The 27,730-nt window shown below is 36.9% G+C and overlaps 1 protein-coding gene across 1 annotated transcript in view; it reads left to right on the top strand.

Annotated features, from left to right (window-relative positions):
- Positions 1 to 253: 253 nt before the first annotated feature.
- Zbbx (zinc finger B-box domain containing) overlaps positions 254 to 27,730 on the top strand; it is a 104,479-nt gene continuing 77,002 nt past the window's right edge. Inside the window, exons 1-7 of the mRNA XM_036191322.1 lie at positions 254 to 307; positions 8,767 to 8,886; positions 11,261 to 11,374; positions 14,494 to 14,584; positions 21,442 to 21,490; positions 21,866 to 21,975; positions 24,966 to 25,061. Of these exons, the coding sequence (XP_036047215.1) occupies positions 8,819 to 8,886; positions 11,261 to 11,374; positions 14,494 to 14,584; positions 21,442 to 21,490; positions 21,866 to 21,975; positions 24,966 to 25,061 (528 nt within the window). The 5' untranslated portion in view covers positions 254 to 307; positions 8,767 to 8,818. The remainder of the gene's footprint in view (positions 308 to 8,766; positions 8,887 to 11,260; positions 11,375 to 14,493; positions 14,585 to 21,441; positions 21,491 to 21,865; positions 21,976 to 24,965; positions 25,062 to 27,730) is intronic.

Here is a 27,730-nt window from a genome sequence, read left to right as displayed (position 1 = left end):
GCCAAGAGAACTCTCTCTCTCTCTCTCTCTCTCTCACACACACACACACACACACACACACACACACACACACACACACACACACACACACACACAATCAGTTGAATTTCATTGCATTTTCCTTCCCTAGGATCTTCCCATTCTCTCACACATCATAGACTCTCTTCCTCCCTCTGGAGGTGGCCAGCAACAGTACTAAGCCTAAGTATTCTGGTTGCTATGGGTACCGATGTAACGCGGTAACCAAGGGGACCAAGGCGGAAGCTCCAGGCGGACGTGGCAGCAGCTGCTGCAACCAAGGTCGCCGGTGAGTTGTAGTATTAAGGGGGACACACAGTAAATGAAGGGTGAAAGGTCTTGGGGGTAGAGCCGGGCGATGAGCTGCATCTGGGTGGTGCAAACCGTTGAGCAGCAGGTGAGAAAGGAGAAGAGCATTGGTCGGACTAGGAGGTATTTGCTGTACCCTTGCCATATCAGACTCCTGGGCTTCCAGATTCAGCTCTAGCTCAGGAGTTATATGTTTCTAAATAAAAGACTTTGGCCAATGATGTGAGTGCAGGCTAGAACCAAGCTTGAAGCTCAAAGAAAGCCCAGCCTCCGTCAGTTACAAAACCCCAATTCCCTATTCAAATGCTAGTCTCTTTTGTCCTTTGAAGTCACTTGTGCCCTGTGAAACGTGTAGTTACTGGGAAAACCATCTCACAGAATTTCTTTGCAGTTTTCTTTCTGGCTGTCTGTTCTCATTTAGCCGCTTCTTTCTTGAAGTCCACTCCTCTCAAGTAAAGGTTGGTAGGGTAGGAGTGTCTGGCTCCAGACATATCTGAGGTAGTGGATGTCTTTTTCTTTTTCTCTTTGCTTTTTGTTTTTTTGAAACCAAAGTAGACATTAACAGAGACGTTAGCAAGTTATGTTAAAATATTTTGTGAAAGAGAAGCTTAATAGGATTAAAACTATAAATTCCGTGCCCATGGTAATCTTACCTCTTTTCCAGATCTTCTTTAGAGGCTACCCAGAACATCCATAACACTGCTAGGTACCCTACAAAGGAATTTCCTGGAACTAGTTCCTCTCTTTCCTTTTTTCAGGACACTTAACATTTCCTGAAGTTACTTTGTTTGCTTTTTTGTGTTTTTATTTCCTTTATCACAACAAGCATTCAGAGAGGATTAGTGTAATACCTACCTGTTCACCCTGTTTTCTGTACTTCGTACTACACATAGAGATATTTGATATAAATTTGTTGATTGCTAATTCATCTCTTGTAGCAGATGTGTAAAAACACAAACATTTGTTATGGGCAGAAGAACTACTGCTTTTTTTTCCTGGATAAGATTGTGCAATAAATTAAAAGTAGTAGAGAAATGTAATTTTTACAACTTAGTATGCTATTATCCACACTGTCGGATATAAAGAAACTGTGATAATTGATGGAGATATGAAGATCAACGAAAGGATGCGTCCCAAATACCTGGGATGCTTAGAAAACATCACCTACTTAAGCAATTACGCAAAAATAGAGAAAAGCAAACAAACTTCATACACAGTTTCCAAAGGAGAAGTTTTTTTCTTTTGATGGAGGGAATAGTATGAGAGTCGGTCTTGAAATTGTTCAATGAATAGAATAATAGAAAAACAGAACAAGAGACTAGGAAGCAAGTGATGGTTAATAGAAAAATCTTAATTTTAAGTGCCAGGCAGAGTACTTGGATCATATTTACTATGTACAGAGAACCCTTTACAATCTTTATTGCAGTGTGTGTGTGTGTGTGTGTGTGTGTGTGTGTGTGTGTGTGTGTGTTACTTACGGAGGTCAGAGGATAGTGCAGGTAAGGTTATCTCATTCCATGTGGATTCCTATACTTGGATTTAGACTTCTAGGCTTGTTGGCAAGAGCTTCTAACTGCCCAGCCATCTTGATGGCCCTAGAGAGCAAGAGAAGCAATTGGACCCCAGAAAGGTATTCAAAGGTATTTTTAGATATGTCACTATAAAAGGTTAGAGTATATAAGCTTATAATGTGTGAAGGGTGGTGACTGGGAAAGAGGAGATAATATTACCCAGTAAAACCTTGGGTTTATTTAGATGATTATTAATTGACTTAATGATGTTGAGTGTATAGAACTGTAATTAGAGTTGAAGTCTTAGGAGCAGCCGACAGGACAGACAATAGAAGCAGTAGTTCTGGTCCCTTCACAATCTTCACATGCCTAATGATCTAACGCCTAACCATCCATGGGAAACCAGAGCGACAGTGAGTCCTATGAGACCAAATGTTGCTGACCACATACTAAAGGGCTTGGTAATTTAAAGATGTAATAATGTCTTTGCTGCTCATAGTCATCTAAAGTTTTTATTTGATATTGAATTAATAACTTGATACTTTCCCACTGTGATTTTTAATAGATTTTTAAAGGCAACTAGAGAAGAGCTTACGTCTACAAGGTCCTCATTATTTAAAAGGGTCTTTTGACTTTGAATCAGGTCTGACTTAAGAATTAAGTATCTCAAATTCAGTATTTTTCTCATCTTTTTTTTTTTTATTTGAAAGTGTCCTAAAAGGCCATTTTACTTGGATAATTAAATACAAACCTTCCTAGTTGTTTAAAAAAGAATTGGCATAGAGCATGAAATATTGAGCTATGTGTGTATTGTTTAGTACCACTCAGCTCTATCCTATCAGAGATCCTGAGTGGATAAGACTGTCAAAGGCTTGAAGTGTTTTCTAATTAATTTTTATTAAACATTTCTTTCGTGAATCTCGGATTTCCATGTACAGTCTTACCTAATGACCTAAAAAAGTTTAACTCTCCCCCAAAGAATCTAATGATTACAAACTTTAAAAATATGTTCTAAAGTAAAAAAAGAAAAAGAAAAAAAACCTTAATGGTTAGCTTTTAAATTTTAGGATATAAGATTATCTGAGTCATTAGAAGAAACAACTAACCCACCAAACATTCTCAATTATGCCAGGGTATGTCCATTCATGATCTGTTGCCATGTGCAGCCAAGGATAGCTATTAGCATCGTACCAAGTTGTAAGCTTACTTAAGCCATTATGAGTTTTTGAGTTTTTGTTGTATCTTAACACATTTCTTGAGTGTTAACTTTTTGGATTATATTATCATTTCTCAAGTTCAAAAGTCTGGCAGATTCTGCTGAAGACAGATATTTCTCAAAGTTCTCATTCTAACAACAGAACAGTGCTAAGTTCTCTAAACTTGGGGCACCTCCTGCACCCTTTTTCCCTAGCTTCATAGGTCATCGTACATTCCTTTCTTCCATTCTGTGGCAACAGAGTTATTGGGTTTGTTTCCTAAAAATACAATATGTGTAGAAACAATGTCAAACGTAAACCTGGTATCATATTGGATGCATTCTTGGTCTAGATGACAGAAAAGTATGTAAACAAACAAACCAGGTAAATAAAATACTTGTGGGGTGGCTTACAATCGTCTGGTCTAAGATATCTGATGACTTCTTCTGGCTTTTGTGAGCACTTCACACATACATACATACACTCAGACATACACATATAATATAAATACATAAATTAAAAAATCTTAGAAAAAAGTAAGTTATTTGTATCCTCTAATTTTATTTTGTGCCTCAAGATTTGTTTTGCTATTTATGATTCAGACACTATTACCGCTTTATTGTCTTGAGAAAGATGACTAATCCTCCTTTGGCTTTACCCAAAGAAACAGAGAGAATAGCATGACTCACCATTATAATTTTTCGTTTTTATGCATACAATAAATTATCTTGTGTGCATGACTTGATAAACATTTAATTGAAAAGAAGCCTCACTAACTGCATTCAGTGAAGTGAAGTGCCCTCTGAATAAGACTGTTTATTGGTTAAATCACGTTATCATCAGAGCTATAAATCCGAATCATCTCATTCTAACGAGATTTACAGGCATTTCTTTCCTCCTTTGTATGGATAGAATCAATCCTTGTGTAGATGTTAAACGTCTTGCATATGCACATGCATAGAAAGCCTTATCACACAAAGATCCTAATGTACAAAGGAAATTCGGACACGAGATTATTTTGATTAACCAGAAACATTAACTCTGGGGATCCTTTTGTGTTCTCTTTTGGGTGGTAATTACAAAAGTTTAGACTTTATGAAATTATCAAATGAGGAGAGGGGGCCAGCAGTTTGATTTCCTGATTAATATCAGAAGGAGAGATGGACTCTATTTTACTGTCTAGGAATATTTCTGAAAGAACTGTTTGTTTTATTCCACCCCACCCATCTCGGTCTCTGTCTCTGTGTCTCTGTCTCTGTGTCTGTCTCTGTCTGTCTGTCTGTCTGTCTGTCTGTCTCTCTCTCTCTCTCTCGTGTGTGTGTGTGTGTGTGTGTGTGTGAGAGTGTGTGTGTGTGTGTGTGTGTATGAGTGTGTGTGTGTGTGTGATGAATGTGTAGATGCACTCACTCAGATTGTTTATTTTTCGCATCATTTCCCACCCTATTTTTGAAGTAACATCTCTCACTGAACTTGTAGCTCAGGCAGCTGGCCATTGATATTCCAGCATTCTCCTGTCTCAGGTCCATCCTGAGCCACAGCATTGGCCTTACAGACACCTGCCCCTGTCTTTTACATAGGTACTGAAGAGCAGAAAGGAGGGTCTCATACTTACTCAGAGAATACTTTATGAACTGAGCCATCTGCCCAGTGCCCCCTGGAGATATTGTGAAAAGGTAGATTTTTGTAGCCTGTGCTTGATAAAATCAGACAAAGCTACTTCCTACAGAGCTGTTTCTTAAATGTGGCAGAGTAGACAAGCATTCCATTAGCAAATGCTGCATCTTTCCCCCCCAAAGCAATACATGTATTTGTTTTTCATTCCTGAGATACCTTTACATACTATGACACTTACTTTCGCTTTGAGAGATAACATTTGGTGTCTGAGTGGGAGTCAGATGCCTATCCTAGAAGCTTTCTTTAGTCAGAATGTCTCACAGTCCCACAATATTGTAATCCTTCTGTGGGTTTTCCCTGTGCAGAGTCTCTCAGGGGTAGTAGAAACCATGTCCGTTTTGTCTTGGTCAGTGCAGTTTCAGTATATAGAGGCCAAGAGGAATAGCTAGCATTGTTTTTGTTCACTGAAATTATATATGATATTCATATGACATGAAATTCATATGATAGGAGCCATGAGGAGCAGCTAGAATTGTTTTTGTTCACTGAAATTACAAACATACCTTATGGCACACCAACTGTATTGTATGTATAACACGCAGCATTTTTGTAATTTTTATCCTTGTAATTAAACATTCAAATTATTTTCTTCCCATTTAGTGACTTTTCTTTATCTATTTGTTGGCTATTTGTGTGTCTTCTTTTCAGAATGTCTATTCAGATCTTGCTCATTTTTAAATGAGATGCAATTATTAGCTTTTGAGAGGTTGGATTTCCTTGTATATCTTGCACACTGATCCTTGATCAGCTAGTCTGCAAATGCTCTCTTCCACTATTCATTTATTTTGTATCCTGACTGCATTTCCCCTCCCTCCTCTCCTCCCCTCCTTCCTCCCTCCTCCTCTCTGCCCTATCCCTCCAGCTGTTCCTCCTCTGTTTCAGTTCAGAACCTGCAGGCCTCCTGTAGGTGTCAACAAAGCATGGCATATCAAGTTGAGGTAGGACTAAGCTCCTCCCCTTGTATTAAGGCTGGGCAAAGCAAACCAGCTAAGACTCCTAGCAATGTGGATAAGTAGCCTGAACTGGTTATCTCCTATAATCAGATTGGTAACTACCCCAATTGTCATCAGAGAGCCTTGATTCAGTGACTGATGGAAACAGATGCAAAGATCCACACCTAAGCATTGAGCCCAGCTCAGAAAATCCTGTGGAAGAGAAGGAGGAAGGATTGTGTGAGATGAGGGGGAGTGGTCCAGGTCATCACAAGGGAACCCATAGAAACCACTAACCTGGGCTCATAGAAGCTCACAGACTCTGCAGCATTATTTAAAGTAAGATAGAATCAAATAGATGTATGGGCTTTTGGATATGTGACTTATTCCGTGGACCATTTTAAGAGAAGCTTTCCAAAATCATTGTGATGTGTGGTCATACTATTGAGATTCCAAAAATCATTATAATGAGTGGTCATACTATTGAGATTTGTTAGCAGAGGAAAAAGCTGACAAATTGATTTGATTGTGTAGATTTCCATGTGGGGATAGAAATTTCTGTATTGGTGCTGTCCTTAATTTTCTGAGCATTCTTTCCTAGGTTTATCTTCTGTGTTTCTATAAAAAATTTTCACCAGTTCTTCCTTACTGAAGATTAAATTCTCCATGCTTGAACTAGGCATTAATGCTACTTACTGGGCTGGGCCTGACTTTCCAGTGTTAAGACCGGTTGTCTCACACAACCAGATGCCCGGTTTTGATTTCTGACACTGATAAAACCAAAGCCAGTCCCTCATAAGCTTCAGCCTCCCTCTGTACCCAGGTTTCTATTCTCTGCATATACTCTGCTCATCATCCAAACTGCACTTGTCATTATTCCCATTCAAGAGTTTATTTCCTTTTAGTACAGAATAGTTACTCAGCTGATGCACTGATCCACAAGCCTTTCTACTTCAACACTCCACCGCTAGTTGGCCTGACTTCTTTCCTGCAGCATTTCTCTAGGTTTTATGGCTCTCATTGTTTCTCCTTTATTATATGGCTTTTATATGCAAGTTTATATGCTGTTTTTATTTTCAGCCATTTGAGTTCAGAAACAAATCTCCTTAGGCCTTGACTCTTCTTACCTCTCAGTCCAATGCCATGAAAAGTTCAGAGTCTTAGTATATATTTACTGGGGTCCTGGATCTATAGCATTAAATAGTTTGGACATTTAGAACTATGGCCACTTTGATATTTTTAAAAAGAGGTTTTTGAGATTTAGGGTTTCATTTGATTTTAATTTAATTTTATTTTTTTTTGAGATAGGACCTGATAGCACTTTCCGGCCTTAAACTCACTGTACAGTTGTCGATGACCTTAAACTTCTGATTTTCTTGCTTCCACCTCCTGAGTGGGTGCAGAACTACATCTGTTAAATGTCGTGTTTGGGCTCAAATCCAGAGCTTTGTGCGTGATAGGCAAGCACTTTTTCTATGAGATACACCGCTAGTCCTGAATATTAACAATTTTTATTGACATGAAATATAGTAGTGGTGCATATAAATTTGTAGTTCAGCATTACAAAACAAGTTATTTTAAAATCCTGAGTATTTGAGACACTCAGAAAGCAGCGTGCTCTGAATAATTTGCTTTTCTGGTTAAGTCAGAGTTAATAAAATTATCTTTGTGTTTATTTCTCATTGGAGAATTATTTGTGAAATATTCTGATTTCCAGGCTTAGTGGGTGTCATTAAAGTTTCTTATATATATGAAAATATCATAATACCTTTAGGTAATTATTACACACCTTAATTTTTGTGTTACATAATAATATACATAAAAAAGGTATTTGAGTTGTGGTTCAATTTTTCAGTTTATTAAGCATGTTTGTTATTTTAAAATAGAACTAAATATCTGATAAAAAGTTATGCATTGTGAAAAATGGGAATGCATTTCAACAAATGCATATTTAAGTGCCTGGTCATCGTGAAAACATCATATAAAACTAATATAGTGTGGGGGGTCCTCTTTCCCTCTGGGCCTGTTGGCCACCAGGTCAAGATGGGAAAGAGGCAGATGGGTCAAGGACACTAATGGAGACAGCCTTCTGAGGGACAGATTTCGGTGAATCAGCTCAATTTTATTCCAGAGTAAAAGGAATATGTAGGATTGGGGAGCATAGGGACAAAGCATTAAGTGGCAGGCTCCTATCCCAAGGCTTAGTATGCAGCAGGAGGATCCTCTATCAGGGTCCAAGCACTAGTCTTCTTGGCAGGGATCTGTATCAAAGGTTAAGCTAAAGATGAATCAGACATCTGGTTTTGGAGACATCTTTTAAATAAGGTCAGCCCTCTAGGCCCAGGGACATTCTCCAGATAAGGGCAGGTAGAGAGCAGGAAGCTTTGCTGAAGGGAGGGAGCTCCATGTTGAGGAGCTATTGAGATAAGCTGCTACGCCATGGGGAGGCTGCTATGTCTTCCAACAATACAGCCATGGCATCACCAGATGATACCGTTTTAAGGTACTATTGTCAAATATGGCTTCTGTTCTTGACCAAATGAGATACATTATGAGATACATTACTTTTTTTCAATTTTTGTAACTTCTTAACCATATAGAGAACCAGAATACATGTTTTATTTATTGAAAGTATTCGATTCTTTCCTTTTAATTACATATTTTCCAATTTTCCTTTTTGCAGATGCAGGGACTTTCTATGTGACGTAGGCTGATTTTGAATATCTATGTACTCCAGGTTGACTTTGAAGTTGATTTCAGATGCTTGCCATCGTGCTTTGTCTTAGTTTGTTATTTACATAGATATCAAATTTCAGTTTTTGTCAAATGTTATATTTATGTGTCTTATAATATATATATATTGCATATTTAACATACATAAATATTTGTGTTCAATGTTCAGGCTTTGAAGCTTTCTCATCCTAAAAATTTTGATTTTGAAAGTTTTCCTGAGGGTTGGGCTCACGGCTCAGTAAGCATGTGCTTAGCATTTCTAAAGCCCTAGCATCAGTCTCCAGAACCGCACAAACAAAGCAAAATAACAAAGACGTTTTCCTGAGTTATGTGTATGGTTTAGAATTTGTAACTGCTTTTAACTCTGAGGTTACTCTTTTTGTTATTTTTCAGAAATTTTCTGAAGCTCTGATAATCTCAAGACAACATTAAGAGACAAATTATCATGAACACCAAAGATTTTGTAGTTATTCCCTGGGGAAAACCTGGAAATTCTGTAAAACTAAAATATAAGTAAGTACATATTTTTAAAGTAAAATAGTTGTTAAAGATTTTACATGTTGTAAATTAAACTATTCTTTTCTTTTTAAACAAGAGAAAGGTAAAAGTCTAATTTTATAAATCCTTATTTCTATTTTCTCATATTGCTGTGTTTTTGTATTAGAGACTTTAAGTTTATAAACTATTTTCATATTATGGACCTTAAATTTATAAACTATTATATTGTTAAAATGATAAAGTCATTTTATCACTTTAATGATAATGTCATTTTAATAATGTAGTTTAGGGGTTGGGGATTTAGCTCAGTGGTAGAATACTTGCCTAGCAAGAACAAGGCCCTGGGTTTGGTCCTCAGCTCTGGGGAAAAAAAAAAAAGAATAATGTAGTTTATATATTTAAGGTTTCTAATGGTTTTCAAAGTTATGACTAAAATTATTTTTTAACAATAATTGAAAGCTGGATTCATTAATTATTGAAGCAGTATAAGTGAAGGTTACATTTTGTAACCTTTATTCAAGGTTAATAGTAAAAAAAGAAAATAAAATTAAAGGGTCAATTAAGGTCAGAGATCTTTGAGCATGGACACTGCTGAAGACAACATTTTAAGAACTGACAAGAATGTTTTAAATGGACTTGGAAATCCATCCTGGTAAAGCCAAATACTTCTGGTGTCATGGGCATCAATTCTGAGTATCCTCAGTATTTTGTGAATTCCCATGGGTGTTAAAGGGATGTGCTCACAGTTTCCCTTGGAGATCACCTAGTGTCATTGGAAGTCTTCTCAAATACTACTAAGAGCCAGCCAGGATGTGCTGGGAATATGCCACCCTTTTAGAATTCTAGATTCTGAGTTTCCTCGTTCAGATCAAGGGTCCTAAAATTATTTGGTGTCTTTAGAGCATTTCCACCTGTTGACAAAAGCTTGGTGCATTCACTTTTTAGTGAAGGTTTATAACCTCTGTACATTAAATCTCTTTTGTGACCTCCATTATTCCTTAGTTTGGGTCAGGTCATAATATTCACAATGAAGGCAGGAAAGTTTTAAATTCATAATAGATAATGAAATCTAGACACTTGCGTTGGCTTCTAGCTAGCTGTAGAATAATCGGGAACTAAGTCTAACAGGAAGGTGGAGCTTCAGCTCCTAGGAAGAAAATCTCTTAGGGCTATGGAGATCACTTGCACTGGCAAGAATGAAAATCTGAGTTCAATATTGAGAAGCCAGGAGATACAAACTGGGTGTGGTGTTACATGCTTAGAATCCCAGTGCTGGACAAAGCAGTGATGGGAAGATCCCTGTGGGGGAGGGTGGGTTCTCTGGCTGGTCAGCTGAGCTTACTTAGTGAGTTCCAGCTTAGTGAGAGATTCCATTTCAGAAAAAGAAAGAAAGGCGGTAAATAAATAACAAATAAATAAAAAAGGAAAAAAGAAAGATGTGAGTGGTGCCTAAGGAAAGATAGCCAGCCACATGCATGCACATAGATGTGCATGTACATACTTTTGTGTCCTTCTACAAACAAATATGCACACACACACACCACACACACACACACACACACACACACACACACACACACACACAGAGGCACATCTTTTGTAGATAATTTCCTACAACAAAATATTAATAGGAGTTTTTTGTTTTTTGTTTTCCTCTGAAGAGACACAAATTGGTTCTGATGTTCGCTCTCACAGCTGTTTTTTTTTTAATGTATGGCATAATGATAGACATTTATGGAAGGTTTCAAGCTGCTGGTTCTACTAAATGAGTTTGTGTAGAAAGAAAATACTTGTTTTAGGCTGAGGATGTGTCCCAGTGGTAAACAGCTTACCAGGTACACGGTTGCAGGTGTGATCTCCATCTCTGCATTAAATGGATGACTGGATGAATGATGGCGGTTTTAATGACTATGCTATGAACTATGTGATATAGTAAAGACGAGTGTAAAAATTATTTTCTTGTATTTGTCACAGATATTTGTGCATATATGAAACATGGCTCCTGTATAAAGCAAATAATGTTTTTATGCTTTTAGATTTGAAGGTGGTGGTGCAAGCCTTTAATGCCAGCACTTGGGAGGCAGAGTCAGGCAGATCTCTGTGAGTTCGAGGCCAGCCTGGGCTACCAAGTGAGTTCCAGGAAAGGCACAAAGCTATACAGAGAAACCCTGTTTATATATATATATATATATATATATATATATATATATATATATATATATATATATATATATATATAATTTCAAGAAGTGCATAAAAAGCAGATGAACTAAGTCATTGTTTAAGACTTATAGATAACTACAATTTAAGAGCAGAAGTTTCTGTAACATTTGTTTGCCTCGAGGTTTATTTGCTCTACTAAATGACTGTTCACTTCATGTATCTTCAGAAATACTCAGGAACTGCAAATGGAGAAAATTCAGCTAGAACTGGAGAACCAGAAGATGGAAAAGAAGTTGCGAGAATTCCAATCCACGTGGAACAAGGGAAAGGAAGAAGTTAAGTGAGTGAAGGCGGCGTCAGGGAATTTTAGAATAAACACAATTTTCCCTAACAGTATACTGATTTACACATGCTATTAATGAAATGGAATTACATGAAAACTCTTTTGTATAACTTTTGTTATTTTAGTAAAAACACTTGGTGGACCGATGGCTTTGAATTGTTCTCCAGGAATAAGGAATAAAAAAAAATTCCCTTTACTTTTGTTTTCTGTGTCACTGACATGAAGCACACTCTTTTTAAAATTACCAGGGCTTCTGCTTCCCCTAGTTAACTAGCTTTTTTTCTTTTCCCAGTTGCCTGTTATGTTAAGGTCCCCAGTGACTTATGGCCTGGAATGCACAGGAAAGCATGATTCTCTTATGAAACAATTGCAATTAAGACACCAGCAAACCAAGTTGATGTTTGGGGCATTGCTGAGTAGTGTAATTTTTCAGGGAGCAAATGTGTCCTCACACTACATCCACATTATTTAAACCTGCAGCTATATTTAAAACACTTTCAGCAAATAATAGATGATAATTTTATTTTGTTGGTGAAATATCCTTAATATTATGCTTATATATTGCCCTGTGCTAATTTAATTTTCTTATTATAATACTAACCAATAAATCTGATGTGCATCAAGAGGAACTGATAGTTATAGGATAAAAAAAAAATGGTTTCTTTTTAAGTCTAAGCTCACAACCAGTCTACATCCTTGTACCATTTAATGATTAAAATCCTTTTCTCCTGAAAATGTTTCATCTTTGTACAAGTCTTTGTGGCAATAGGTGGGTGTGTTTGGTATCTTTATCAATGGAGTAATTCATGAGTTATGAAAAATAATTCACATCACCATATTTTGGCCAGTGCTCCAGCCACATGGGCACACATTGAATTATCCCATTTTCAGTGGCTTACCTCTTTAGTATTTTGTGAAAATAAATGCCACCATGGGCCCGTACACTTCAATGTGTACTTTTGCCTTTATATAATAGCATCTTTGAATAAATTCCTCTCTCTGTCATTTTAAGTTCAGAAGCATGCTTATTTTATACTGTGCTTAACATGGGTAAAGTGACTTATAAATGGGCTTCAGAAGTTTACAACCTCCTACAAAGCATAAGACTATACATTTTATATGTATTTGGTTATTTTAAGTATTACCATAATCTTTGTATATTTAATTTATCTCTGTTTGGTCTTCAAAGTAGAATATCCATGAACTATTTCATCCATTGATGAATATTAATGTTAAAGTCTCAGTAATATTCATTTTTAGAGTTCAATTATTTAAGATATTTACATGGTATCTAAACATGGTATTTTATCCTTAATAAGTAGAGCATTGATTTAATCAAGGCATTTCAAATGCTTATCATGCGGATGACGAGGTATGTCTTGCTGTCTTAATATTAATGATCAGTGGTCATTTCTTTCCCTCTAACTGAAATTTTTATTTTACTTAACTTTTTTTTGTAAATGTTGGTATATGTATGTGTGAGTAGATACATATTTGTGTGTGCATATGTGTTTGTGTTCGACCATGTGGAAGTCAAGGACAATCCTGGGTATCATTTCTCAAGTGAAATGAAAAATGTCATTTCTCATTTTTGTTCTCAAGGAACAAAGTATCTCTTGTTCCTTTTGAGACACTGACCTAGAACTCACCAAGCCTCCAGAGAGTCCTAGAGATCCACCTGACTCAATGTCCCCACCTCCCTGGCATTGGGACTACAGTGCCTGACTTTTTATTTTTTTAATTAAGAACGTCTTTTCAATCATTTTACGTACCAATTCCTCCTGCCCGCCAGCCTCCCCCTCCCAACCCACCCTCCACTGCCCCCTACAAGAAGGCAAGGCCTCCATGGTGAGGCCCATCCCGTAGAGGCAAGTCCAAGCCCCTCCCCCTGTCTCAAGGCTGCACTAGGTGTCTCATCACAGGTAGTGGGCTCCAGAAAGCCTGCTCATACACCAGGAGTGGAGTCTGATTCTACAGCCAGGGAACCCCTCAAGCAGATGAAGCTACACAATTGTCTCACCATGCAGAGGGCCTAGTCCAGTCCCATGCAGGCTCCACAGCCATTGATCCAACTTTCATGAGTTCCCACTAGTTTGGTTTGGTTGTCTCTGCAGGTTTCCCTATTGTGATCCTGATGCACTTGCTCATCGAATCCCTTCTTTCTCTCTTTTTGGATTCTGTGCATTAAACTCAAGTCCTCATGTTTGTAAATTAATAAACTCACTGACAGAACTACCTTACCAGTTCTGATTTGGCCTTTTCAGTGCATGATAATTTTCTTTTTTTTTATGATAATTTTCATTTGAAAATCTGAGTTCCTGGAATCAGCACCCAGGAGAGAGTTTTCTTTAACTGTGGTGCATTTACTGGATGGTCTTTTAGAGCATTCTTCAAATTGAATGAGATTTAAGAGTATTAGTATTCAGTCCTAAGGTTTTACAGATAGTAAGTGTCACAGACAAAATGAAGACTTGCCACCCATTGACCAGGTAAAGGGAGGCCCATAGTTCCAGTTTGGTGTTTATTATTTATTATCTGTGTGACACTGGGCAGGTTTTTAAACGAAATATGATTCTTTAGTTTTATACCCTCAAAGTTGCTTTTTGTGGGGCTCAAAGAACCGCTCCCTTTCTGAAAACTTTAAAATGCCAACTTGTCTTCTTTGTAATCTGTTATTTCCAATGTGGGAGCTTGTTTGAAATCTTTGGAAATTCATCACCAGGCAGAACCACTGTATATTAGGGGTATTGATTTAACCTCTTTCTCCATTTTCATTTGTGGATGCCTAGTTTTAAAAACTGCATGACCATCTGTAAATTTTTCTATAAATTAGTAAAAGTCAGTCACTGTAAATGCCAAGCAACGGAATTCTTTACTTGTGTTTGAACATTTCACTTTTAGTCCTATCTACACCAAAGTCACAAATACAGAGGAGTGGTATTAAAACTGATATACTGGTGATAAACTAGGACACTATTGATACCTTATTCCCAGTTTGAAGTGGTTTATCATATCAACACACAAATTTCTATTTCCTGAAAACAGGGAAATATATTTATTTTCATTAAAAGGAGGAATGTTTGCAGTAATTACATTTTGTTTTATGTCTATTGAAGGTCAAGTGGATATTACTGGAAATCTGGAAGTGTGGGCAAATTGAGTAACCTGTCATACCTAACATCAAAAAGTAAAGGGAATGCTGTTAAGGTAAGAAAGAAGCCATTTTTCTGAACAAGAGGATGTGTACCATGTCTTCAGGTTTTGTGTTTGCTCTCATACTCAAGGATCCACTATTGTTTTAGTAACTTCATTTTATGTTCACAGTCTTTAGGTTATTATGAGGCTCTAAATATTCAGATATGCTATGTTTTCAATACAGGTTATTTTTTTCAAAATTAAATATTTCAAAAGGTTCTTAAAATTACTTTCAGGGGAAATTTTACATTCTACCTTCCTTTGAATTCCAAATACAATTTTTCTATTTATCTGAGGTATAAAGGATATAAAATACAGTGATTTAGTTCTATAATTAAGGTAAACACTAATATTATTTATTTCCTTAATATTGTTGTATTCAGCTTGAATAATAATTACTTATACATTCTTACTCTCATTGATAAAGATGTCCAAGGAAAAAAATCTGCATGTGAATTCTCAAGCTATAGATTTACTTTATGATTACGGTACATTATAAAATGTAACATTGCATCACGTTTATGATTGCAAGCAGGTAGGTGTTATTATATAAGGGAAGCTTTTTCTCTGGATTTCTTCAGTACAACATTCGTGACTTGGTGAATTTTAACTTGCACAGCATTTTATTTTTATATACCTATCATTAAACTTTCATTGGGTCATTTGGCACCAACAAATACCTTACTCGGCACTTCTGAACTTTCTGGCTTCAGAAAAGGCATTTCTTTGTACAGTGCCATCCCCTTTGTGGGTCAGGTTTCTTTCATTCTGGGGTGAAACATTTATAAGCCACTTTTAACTAGTCATTATCTTTCCATGGTGCCGTCCTGCCCTGCATTTCAAATGTTACTGTAAATACGTTTAACATTTTGGCTGTGCCCTGTCATGGTGGCTCACTCTTGTGATCCCAGAATTCAAGTTGAAGCCGAGGGATTGCCATGAGGTCGAGGCTGGCCTAAGTGATGGTGTGAGACCCTGAGTCAAAAAGAAAAGAACAAACAAAACAAAAAATGCTTGTGGTCACTGTAGCAGGAAACTTAGAAGTTCTTATTAATAAAATCAAACCCAAGGCCAGTTATTGGGATGAATGCTGGAAGATCAGAGGAGCAGAACAAGCCACGGCTATCTCACCTTGCTAGTTCCTCAGGTGATCCTGTTTCCTTAGGCTGGAAGCTTCTGAATCCTCATCCAGAATGAATCTCAGCTGAACTGTGTTGCTCCAAAGCCTGAACGCTTAACCAACCAAATGCTTAACTAACTATATGCTTTACTCCTTTAGTTCCTGGTCCTCATGCCTTATATACCTTTCTCTTTCTGCCCCCACTCCCTAGGATTAAAGGTTGGGTTTCTGAGATTATAGGCATGGGTCACCATGCTTAGCTGTTTCTAAAGTGGCCTTGAACTCAGAGATCTGGCTAGCTCTGCCTCCCAAGTGCTGGGATTAAAGGCATGCACCACCACCACCCAAACTTCTGTTATGGCTTACTCTTCCCATTTTCTAGCTGCCATTTTTGGCTTTGTTCTAGTGGCTGTCTGTTCTCTGACTCCAGATATGTTTATTTTGGGGAACACACAATATTTCAGGGAATACAATACCCACCACAGGTCACCAAAATTTATTGATTGTGTACTTTTAATGTAATGACATTTGTAACATGCTGCTTTGGACTTTTAGTGATTTACTCTTGTTTTTAAGGAAGTCCTCATCTAATATAGAGAAAACAAGTTACATCAAATGTTCTTAGTAAAAGTCAGTATTAAACATTTTTATATGTGTATTTGAGAAATAACAGTTCAGTTAATTAGTTTATATAAGGAAATATTTGAAGAATAAATTATAATCTTTACTTTCACAAACATCATAATTATAGAAGAGGGCAGGAGTGGGAAGTTTGGAAGGCATCTACCATACAAGAGACTGGGAAGGAGGTAGAAGCTTCTCAATCTAGTCTCAGGTATCCAGATGCATTTCACTTGAGTGGGATTCTCTTCCCTTACAGAGCTTGACCAGTAGGACTTCAAGGTTATAAGAATGATTTATGTTGGTTTTTCTTTTCCAACTGACCATTTGTTTGTTACTAACAGAGTGGAAAGCAAGTAGGGTGTACACAGATTTGATTATGAAACAGCAGAAATGAATAGACTTTAAACATGGATTTCCTATATATTTTAATTTATTTATGTGCATACCAATTTATAGCACAAACATTATAATATTAACTGTGGAAATTAAGGGAAAGATAAACAAAAATAAAAAAAAGGTGTTTCTTTTCTACTTCCCAGTCACATTGTGAAATGTTTTCATTATGTTTGCTTACTACTCGGGAGATCAGTGGACACAGAGGTATAGAAGTTTACAGAGGTACAGAGGTAGTAGAGGCTGTAAAAAGACCATAGAAGCCATATGAAGGAAGTCTGAATTAAAATGGAAACAGGAGAAATATAATGAACAATATTGTACCAAAATACAGTAAGGAAAGACAGAGGAAGTTAAATACACAATAGATAGTACAGGTTTTATAGAGTAAGAGAGCTTGAAGGAAGAAGGAAGAAAAGTCTGTGGTACAAGTTTAGGACTTAGCTTGAATTCTCATGTGATAGGTAAGGCTGAGAAAATGTATCCCTAAGAATTTACATAAATGAGAGATGTGAAGACTAAAACATAAGGAAAGTCTGTGTGTGGAGTGTGGTAGCCCTCAGACTTTAATATTCACTCATATATTTTATGCCAGCCAGCAGCTTATCTTAGTTGGCATTTTATAACACCAAGTACTTATAATAGCTCTCCCAAGAGTCAGTTTCTAATTGTGGTTTCACAGATGAAGTAATTTCACATCAGAGAAGGAAACTGATTTGCTCCATGTCCGGCATGGGCACCACAATTCCGAATGCAGGCTGTTAGCCTTGTTCTGAAGTAATCTTCCAGTTTTCCAGGGAGGAAAGCCTGACAATAAAGAAGGCCAGGCCTAGCACCAAAGTCTTAGGATTCCTCAGAAGATTAAAAGCGAGGAAAGCCTTTTTAGAACACATGGAGATGCTAATGCCATCCAATGTGTTGTACCTTAAAGAAACTTCACTTGAGAGCAGTGATTCTCAATAAGGCAGTTTTGTTTCTCTGGAGGCCTTGGGCAATGTCTGAAGATTTGTGCACTTGTTACCATCAATAGCGGTTTTCTGTTTGATTTTGGTGAAGATGTCAGAACCAAGGTTGCTGCTGAACTTGCTGCAGGTTGCTGCTGAACTTGACACAGGTTGCTGCTGAACTTGCAACAGTACACTTTAGGACCCCTTGGTGTTAGTTGTGCCAAGGCTGAGAAGCTCTGTATCAGCCCTTATAAGTTAAAATTCTCACTCAGTTAGCTATCTCAGCCATCTTAAGTCTTTGATCCTCTGCTATGCGTTCCTAAGACATTTGTAACCTTTAGAGTTCTGAGCTAGGTAAGAGATGCTATATGTAAGTCTACTTTGAATTGTTCCAATGTCAATATATGGAAAATGAGAATATTAAAAGGCTGGGGTTTAATTATTGAGCCACCATGGTATCAATGTAGCAGTATATTTCTAGTATTTAAAAATGAGAGAATGGGAGACATGAACACATTTAACTGGAGTGAAAACAAGAGCAAGAACACCATGAAGGTTCAATAGGGTCAAGGAAGAGTTAAGTAGCTTGGGGTTTGGTGGATGCAAGTCAGCCAGTCACAGGTTGAGGTATGGGAATGCAAGTAGGGGAGAAATTAAAGATGCTGATGACAGAAGTACCATGGTCGGCGCTGTGGTCTTTGAGAAGGAGGTTCCTTAAAGGCACCTTCACTGGGGAAGGGAGAACCCATTTCCTCTGGCAACCAAAACAGGAAAAAACATAACATAGGTGTAAATTAACACAAATGCTAGAGATTCGATTTGACAGGTGATAGAGTACAGTAGTGTAGAAAACTGTAATGAGACATCAGCATTCTCATGGAGTTGAAGGAGACAGCCCCTGCTCAGGTGAAGGACAGGAAACAGGATGACTATGAATTCTTGAGCGTGGAGGTTTGGAGTAGCAGCTGTGGAAATCACGGCTGGGGTTTAGCAGTAAATGACTGAACTTACTGCTAAGAAGTCCTGTGTGATCCTGGGGGTTATTCAGCGTGGGCTTTCAGAAAACCCTATAGCATTATTTCATCACAATAGTAGGTAGAATGGGAGAGCTGAGCGTAGCAGAAGTGATCCTATTTATCACTGAGAACCTCTGTGTTCGGAATATTGAAGGTGTGGCCGCTTAGAATGATGTCTAGCTGCAAGGTTTGGTCACAATGGTGGGGCAGGTAGAGCATTTAGATGCCCACAGCTGCCAGAGTTTTAGAGCATCTTCAGTGCTGGATGTCAGATAAATGGGCACTGAAATAGAGTTGCTAAACAGAAATGGGCGGAGGAGAAATGCGGAGTAGACTGCTGATGTTTGGGTAGAAGAAGAACCTGGACTTTGATGAAAACAGTAAGGAGGCAGTGCGGATCTCCAGGGGATGAGAACAGACAGTGATGGTGAAAGAGCACCCTGGTTAAAAGATGCAGCCCTTCCCCCTCTGTGCCAGTGAGTAACGGGAGCGGAGCAGTAACACGCGTGGGTCTGGGGAAGTGGTTCAGTTACAGAGTGCTTCCCTGCGTGCAGGAAGCCCTGGCTTTAATTCTCAAGACCTCATAAATGACACAATGGCACCCATCTTTTGGGAAATGGAGCAAGTGGATCATAAGCTCAAGGTCATCCTCAGCTACATAGTGAGCTGGAGATCAGCCCGCCCAAAAGAAAGGAAAGAAAAAAGAAATCAACAACAAACTCAAACCCTCAAAAATGAACTAGTTTCTTTCTGTAGATATTGTTTTTAGAGAAGCTTTGACCCCCCCCCCCCAAGTGGCCTTCAGTTAATAAGAACTTTGGGGTGAAACACTTTTAGGATACAAAGTACAATTAGTTAAGTGGGTTTTTACACAGGATTTTATGGAACGGTAAGGAACCTTAGGTTATATAGATAGTAAGCAGAAATGGAATATTTCAGGAGGTGGAAATCATTGAAAAAGTGCCCCCAGGGGCACTTTGGACACATGAAGGCACTGCAGGGAGGTTGCCGGTATTTGTAGTGTCTGAGAGACCACTGACCATAGCTTAGTCTATACCAACTGCTCAGATGTTAAGGATGGAGAGCAAATTAAACCACATTGAGAAGCTTTTGTTCAATGCCTTCTGGCACAGCAATGAGACACTGGTTTTAGCATATTAAATTCTGTTTTCAGATTCTCAGAATCATGTAAACATGCGTGTGAGCATTTGTATCCACTGGCTAAGCCTACTTTATTACTCAATTATTTTTCAAACATAAAAATCAAATTCAATGACAAAATTCAATTAGACTGAAGCTAGGGACTAGCAGCTTATTCACTCATATTTTTATACAATTTGGATAATTTGAAGTAAATATGGATACATTTATAGGACAGATACATATTACTCATAGTTAATAAAAATAAATTATGAAATTTCCCTAATAACTACTTTATTTTCCTGATGTACCTATTCATAAGAAGCTCATTGCCAGGCTGATCACATTGCAATTCAGAATTCAGTTGCATCATTAAGGTAATCATACTGGATAATTCAGTTATAAAATGTGAGGTTAAATTATCTGTAACTTGTATAACATTGCCAACTTAAAAAATAAAAGTGTGATTCACACAAAAGTTGATTATTTCAATTCTATTTTCTTTTCTGCTGTGTTTGGTACAGAAAACATCTGAACAGCTACTTCAAAGAATATGAACAATAAGTGCATCTTTGAAGCAAAACCACAGAGAATAATTAGGCCTAAATTTTCAAAGATGACTGCAGTTGCCACAGCCATAGATATAGAGACAGCCATTGTTCTCATATCTTCATGTACAAATTGGGCAATTGAGCATGCAAATTGCAAATTGAAAGCTGGGCATGATTCGACAGTGTCTATGTAAATGCGCACCATCCTCTAGGCTCACTGTGTACTTAAAATGCTGGTTTTAATAAGACCCAGGCGAATGTGTTCAATCGGCAGGTCCCTTTTGCTGCCTACAATGTTAAGAACCAAAGGTTTCAAGGGCTTGTTTATATTGAAATACTCAGTATTGGCTCTTATGCTCTCAAGTATATTTTATCAATCATATAAGAAAGTCAGGGATCATAAATAATACATATGTTGGGAAAGACCACAATGCTGAAATGTGGTTCTCTAAATTGTACAAACAAAATAATGCCATTGGTTTCTGCAGTTATGTGAATAGAGTGCTTTAGTCAGAATTCAGTATAGATTCAGTTTTTACAAATACCAGAAAGTGTGCTTCAGAAGGAGGAAGAGACTTCTAAACCTTTGCAGTATTTGATGCTAGTGTTTTCTTAAAATCAATTCATGCTGACATATAGTAACTTTTGTTATGCTCCAATTATACTATATACTTGCAAGAAAATGCAATTCTGAAACTTTTTAAAATAAGGAAAATATTCCTAGAATATGGTGTAAAAACTAGTCTACTGGGTTTGGCGGCTCAATACTGATTCAGGAAGACTGCCAGAAGGATCAGGAGTTAGAGGTTAGCCTGAGCCACATAGTGAGACCCCGTATCAATGAGGGAACACAACCAGAAATGGTTTATATATACAATATTTATTATTTTTTCTTTTTAATGAAATTAGAAGTTTATATATGCATTTAATTATCTTTTAGTTTTATATTCTCAAATAATATGTTTTTTATGCAACATCTACCCAAATGGAATAGCTATCTAACATTTTGTTAATAATTACATTTTCTTTAGATAAGACAGTATGTACCTGAAAAATAATATCTATTTCATTACTGCAGCTCCCTGTTGGAAATGTGAAATTAAAGTTACTAAAGGAACAGATTGAAGGTAAGCTGCTTCCTGTATTATATCTTACAGATAAGGCTCTTCATATATTATATGTATTCATATAGGATCTTCACATATATTAGGTATAAATGTCAGTATTGTGTAGAGATGAATGCTCACATCAAGGGGGTCTAAGCAAAACAGATGGAAGTGGATGCATGCTGCCCTTACTCCTGAGGGCTAGCAGGGGTTGCTACAGGCTCTACAATGAATTGACAGATCAGACTTATCTGCATCCAGTTATTATGCAGCTAATTCTACAGTTTCGTGTGAACACTTGGAAATCAATGCTCATAGTTTTGCTACATTGTTAATCAACAAACAAATAAAACAAACTTACTTTAAACTGATTATCTTGATTTTTTTTTCTTCTAGCACCAGCGAAACAACTAGTTACTTACAAAATGGCACATTCTTTTGGAAGCGAAAAGCCCAAGACGAAAAGAAAAGTTTGTGGACAGTGTGAGAACAAAGCCGCTCTCCTAGTAAGTAAACTACAATGCAACCAAGGTAGACCTGTCAAGGCCCTAGACACACCTCTCCCCACTGAGTCTGCTTACGCAGCTCTAAGCCTGTAACACACTTTTTCTTTTGGGCCACCAATCAGCTGCCAAATCAACACAAGAAGACTTAATATTAGTTATGAATGCTTGGCCTTATCTTATGCTCATTTCTTACTAGCTCTTATAACTTAACCTGTTTCTCTTCATCTACATTTTTGACTTGGGGCTTTTTACCTTTCTTTCCTTTTGAATCTTACTTTCACTGCTTCTTGCAACTGCCTGGTTTCCAGCCAGGGCATGTCCCTCTCTTTTCCCCTCATTCTCTTCTTCTTCTCAAGCCTAGATTTCTCCTCCTACTTATTCTCTCAACCCGCCAGCCCTGCCTAGCTATTGGCCATTCAGCATTTTTAGACCAATCAGGTGCCTTAGGCAGGCAAGGTGAAACAAATGCAATACATCTTTACAAAATTAAACAAATGCAGCATAACTAAATGTAACATATCCTTACATCACTAAACAAATGCAGGATAAACAAATGTAACATGCCTTTATGCAGTTAAAGTAATATTCCTTGGCATAAACAAATACACAATTATATATTCCACAACATATGCTGCTCCTTTTCATTACTGTTACTCTTTGTGCTTGCAGACAAGTTTAAAATATCTACGTAGCCACTGAACATCATTTCCTCACTCTTGCTTAACGATATCATTTACAGTATTATCCTCTCTCTTTTCAATCATGACTAGCAACACACACACACACTTGCAACAATATCTCTATAGTAAATACAATGTCCTGTCATAATTTTGAAAGAATGGACACCTCTGACACCATTCTCCATATGTTTCATATCCTACATGTTGTATCAAGATAGGAATAAGTGGTTTACAATGTGGATTTTTGCATGTCAGCTTTCCCTAAGAAGTACATGACCTTTAGTAAACTACTAAGTCCTTCTGCAGATGATTTCCCAACTGTGGCCTATGCCACAAAGTTATGGATGGTTATAATTTGATGAAGTGCTTGCCATGGTGTCTAATACATACAAAGACGACAATATCTAACATGGTTTTGTCATTAGCTTGCCACCTTATGACTTTATGTATTTAAATATTGATGAAAACAACACTTGCAAACATTAAATTTTAAGTGATATTTCAGTGGCTTTAGGCTGTTTCTCTATGCTAGATGTAGAGAGGAAAGTTTCCTATTAATTTGACATATGTGGATGATTTAATTAGATTTAGATGAATTCTGAATGTGAATAAAGCTGATCTAGAATTTGCCGAATCAACCAGATAGTTTTAAAAATTGCACCCTGGTGCTTTACCAGTGAGGAAACTATGCAGCAAAATGGGAACCTTATCTATGGTTTAGTATGTTGCTGCCAGTTGCACAAACTGCCTAAAAAGATTTTCCAGTTGGCAGTCATTTTAACCCAATTTCAATCCAAATATCCTTGTATAACAAAATATGTGAGCTTACTTGGCAACTCCAGCTTTGATCTCCTAGTCTACAAATATCTGTTGGGCTGCTTTCATTAAACAACTGTTAATAAATACTTGGCTTAGAATTATATGCTGAACCTGATTTTCAGTTCCCTGGTTCATATTATGTGGTAGAAACTGCCAAAGGTTTATGAAAAATTCAGAGAAATATTAGCAGGTGTGTACAAGAAAATTGGGCAGAATATATTTTGAAGTAGTCATTAGTATAATAATAATATCATATAGCTATGTGAAATTATATTTTTAACATTTATTTGGCACTTAAAATTGTATAATTAGGGGCCTTTTATTATGACTTCTTCGAAAGTCTTTATAGAGGTGCTTCTTTTTTCCGCTTAAATAAAAATTCCAGCTGTATGTTTTTAATCACTTTAAAAAATGTATTGAATTAACAATAGACCTTTCAGTCTCTTGAAATATTCGATTTATTAAAGATTTTATTAGTTTTTAAAGAAAGGGGATTTGTTTGTTACATCACACTTGGGATTCCGCCTGGATGTACAAATTAATGGTGATACCACAACAACATCCACATTGTACGGCTCAAAGCTCAAGATTTCAACCACAATAAATACCGATGTTCACTCAAACAATCACGGACCATTGAAATCAGTATTCTTTCTTGACATAGACTTTCTGACACACTCTCCATTCTTCCGTATACTTTCTCCTTCGTGTTTGCAGTCAAGGTTCTCAACCTGGGCCCAACTGAAACAAATGCAGGCTCTTATTTCTTTACACTACAGCACAGCACACTGTGAAGGTGCCAAATCCACGTTACAGCTTCATAACAGCAACTGCAATCATAGTAAAGTTTTATTTTCTCCTCTCTGCACTCACAATGGTCCCTAACAACATCATGGGTAAAGGCACATTACAGACCCAAACTTTCCACAGTGCAATCATTACATTTTGTACTACTGGGAAGCCTGGGACCATCTTAGTAGTCAGAAATACCACATCTTGTTTCTTCTTTCCTTTGTGCACAATTCTGACAAGATTTTCAAAACTATATTTTATAGATCACTGAAAAAAGAATACATTCATGGAAGTATTTGAAAGTTTTGGAAGGGGCATTATATGTTGTTATCAAGTAGTGTTGATGTGCATAAAGATAAAACATGTTATAAAACGAGAGTTTTAATTTATAATGTTTGATTTCCACCACCAGGTCAAGGAGCTTGACCAGATGCTGTTAGTTGTTTTATGGCTATTATATAATGGTGCATGTATACATGCATATGATATGTATAGCCAACACTACCACAGCTATTGCGCTTACTTGTTCTGAGAATAAATAGTTTTTGGTGTTACACTTTAGCATTTCACATTCCAATGACACCTGTGTAGGTGGAGGCATAAATACAAGGGAATTAGTATCTTTGTGCAAATCTTTTCTGAAAGTCTTGCTGTCTTTTTGTTGTATCATATCATTAAAGGTATATCATATCATTAAAGGTATGCCTGGAATGTGGGGAAGACTATTGCTCAGGATGCTTTGCTAAAATGCACCAGAAGGGGGCACTAAAGTTCCACAGAACAACTCTTATACAGGTAGGCCTCTAAGAGTTTATTCCTGAAAATGTTACTACATAAATGCACTTAAAACTATCTTATTATCTAGAATTTAGGAAAATTCACATTAATTTCTAAAATCTTGCTATATAGGGTCAGTCTTGACATTTATCTTGAAATTATTTTACTGAACATTTATCTAGATTCTATTTTGCTATTTAAAGTTTTTATATATAGTTCCTCAAATACTTAGCTTGATTACAATCCTCAGATTATGCACCTCTCTTTGAATTTACAATATTAAGATTAGACAATATTTTTATCTATCAGAGTTTTAAATTAATACTTTTTTATTTTAAATATGATTTCTAGCTAGTTTGTGAATAGAAATTTATTTTCTTGCATGTTATATAAACATTCATCTTCATGTACTTTCATTTAGATAATCTCATATCTCAGGGGCATCCTTTCCTTCCCATATGCTAGGACCATTTATTTTATTCTGTTAAATCCATGGATTAGTTTGTAAAATGCCTCAACTTTAGTCCTGAAAATGCCTTTAAGACTTTCATACTTAAAGAATAGATATGGTTAGATATAGAGATGGCATTAAACTAGTTACACTTAATACTGCATTCATTTGTCATAAATTTAAATCCTTTTATAGATATTTATTTGACAACAGTTTCTGTAATACCTTCTAGCTAAGTCTGTGCTAGGCAGTGGCATTATGTAGTTTATTGTTGCTAACATGCTGCTGGTAAGAACCCAGAAATAAAATGAGAAATCTTAATAGTTAAAGATTTCAATAGCCATAGAGAATGAAAAGGAAATGATCAAATTTGTGTTTGAAGACATTTTTGTGAGATTCAAATCTTTATATGTAATCTCAATGTAAATACGTTTAACTCCTAAAAATGGTGACCCATAATGATGAGGAATGCAAAGCATCTAATAGATCTGCCTCATGTGTGCCAAAGTCCGTCCGTCCGTCTGTCCGTCCGTCCGTCCGTCTGTCTGTCTGTCTGTCTGTCTGTCTGTCTCTCTCTCTCTCTCTGTGTGTGTGTGTGTGTGTGTGTGTGTGCATGTAGACTAGGGGAAACCTATCGTTCTTCAGGAGCTTTCAACATGTTTTTTTGTGTCTTTGTTTCTCCCTGGAGCCCAAGCTCACTGCTTAGGCTATATTGCCTGACCCCGGAGTTCTAATAATCGTTTTTTTTTTTTTTTCACCTCCCCAGTACCCAATTTACCAATGCATTACATCATGCCTGGCATTTTTCCTCATCCTCAGTCCACTACTTTTAAATTGACACTCAGTTTTTGGAGCTCCCAAACAGAAAGGATGGAGAACATGGCAGGGGGAATCTACTTTGTTTATCTCAGGGTAATATAACTAAATACCATTAGAAATAAAAATTTATTTATAAAAGGAAGTCTAATTGTTAAGATGTAACTAACTATTACAGAATTCATCTTGATGAAGGTGAATGTCCAATGACCTCACTGTAGGTTCCAACTGGGAAGTTCCTACTGGATGGTTTATTAATCCATTATCTGCTTTTAATCACCACTCAGTGAGTTGAAACATGATGTTGCTTTAGAATGGAGATACAAAAGACAGTGAACAGCAGCTTCTCTCTTTAACCTTAGTGTTTGATCTTCCTGATGTATCCAAACTGACTTCTCTTTTTTTTGTCTTCTTTTCTCACTTCTCCTCTGTTCCCCCCACCCCAACACACACCCTCCACATATTGATATGACATGACTCTGTAGCTATGTGGGTATAATGTGGGTCAAATCATACTTACCAAAACCAACCCAAGCTAGAGAGTAACTTCTGAACACTGAACTTTTTTCTGTTCCAAATTTTCCTATGAGAATAATTGAAATGGATTCTGTAACTGGATTTAGATGAGTTTGATCTTTTTATATCAGAATCCTGTGAAATTCTAAGTGTAGAATTGATCAAGAAAGTAGGAAAGCATTTGATATATATATATATATTAAACGATATATGTTTTTCAGCTAGAGTATACTTGTTTTGAAATGTAAATTTGCTTTGGTCTCAATAGTGTCTTTGCAGAGTATTTACAGTAATCTTAGGCTATTTTTCATTTTTATGTAATTTTTATAAAATATATAATTTATAGACACCAGTAGCATATGTTCAAGCTCATTTGATGTTTCCACAGACATGTGCCTCAAGATATACTACCCAAATCAAGCCAATGAACATGTCAGTCACTTCACCCACCATCTTCTTTCTTTTCCTTCTCTTATTGTGATAAGAACACATAAAATACTGCTGGTATTGCACTCTCCAGTTTTGATTGCTGAGAAGGAAAGGCTGTCAAGCCACAAATAGAAAAATGATATTTAAGTTCCTTCAGAATTTGAAATTGAAGAAGACACATTTGTCTCGAAAACTTAGAATGGATGAATTTCATGCTGTATACAAATTGAAGAGTATGAGAAGCAACCCTGACTCCTCAGAGGGTTTTGATACATCCCAAAGTGCTGCCAAATGACTACTGAAAACTCATCCTCTTCTGAGTTTATGGTTTCTCATTCCTATTGCCCTCTGGTCAATCGATACAGGTGCTGACATGGGACAAGTCCTGGGAAGCTTGCCTGCTTGCCCTCCCTCCCTCCCTCCTTCCTCCTTCCTTCTTCCTTCCTTTCTTCTTTCCTGTTGTTTTCTGTACATT

Source organism: Onychomys torridus, chromosome 6 (genome assembly GCF_903995425.1).
Source record: "Onychomys torridus chromosome 6, mOncTor1.1, whole genome shotgun sequence".
NCBI classification, from domain to species: Eukaryota; Metazoa; Chordata; class Mammalia; order Rodentia; family Cricetidae; genus Onychomys; species Onychomys torridus.
Note: the sequence above shows the minus strand (reverse complement) of the source record. Positions and strands in the feature narration are given on the sequence as shown.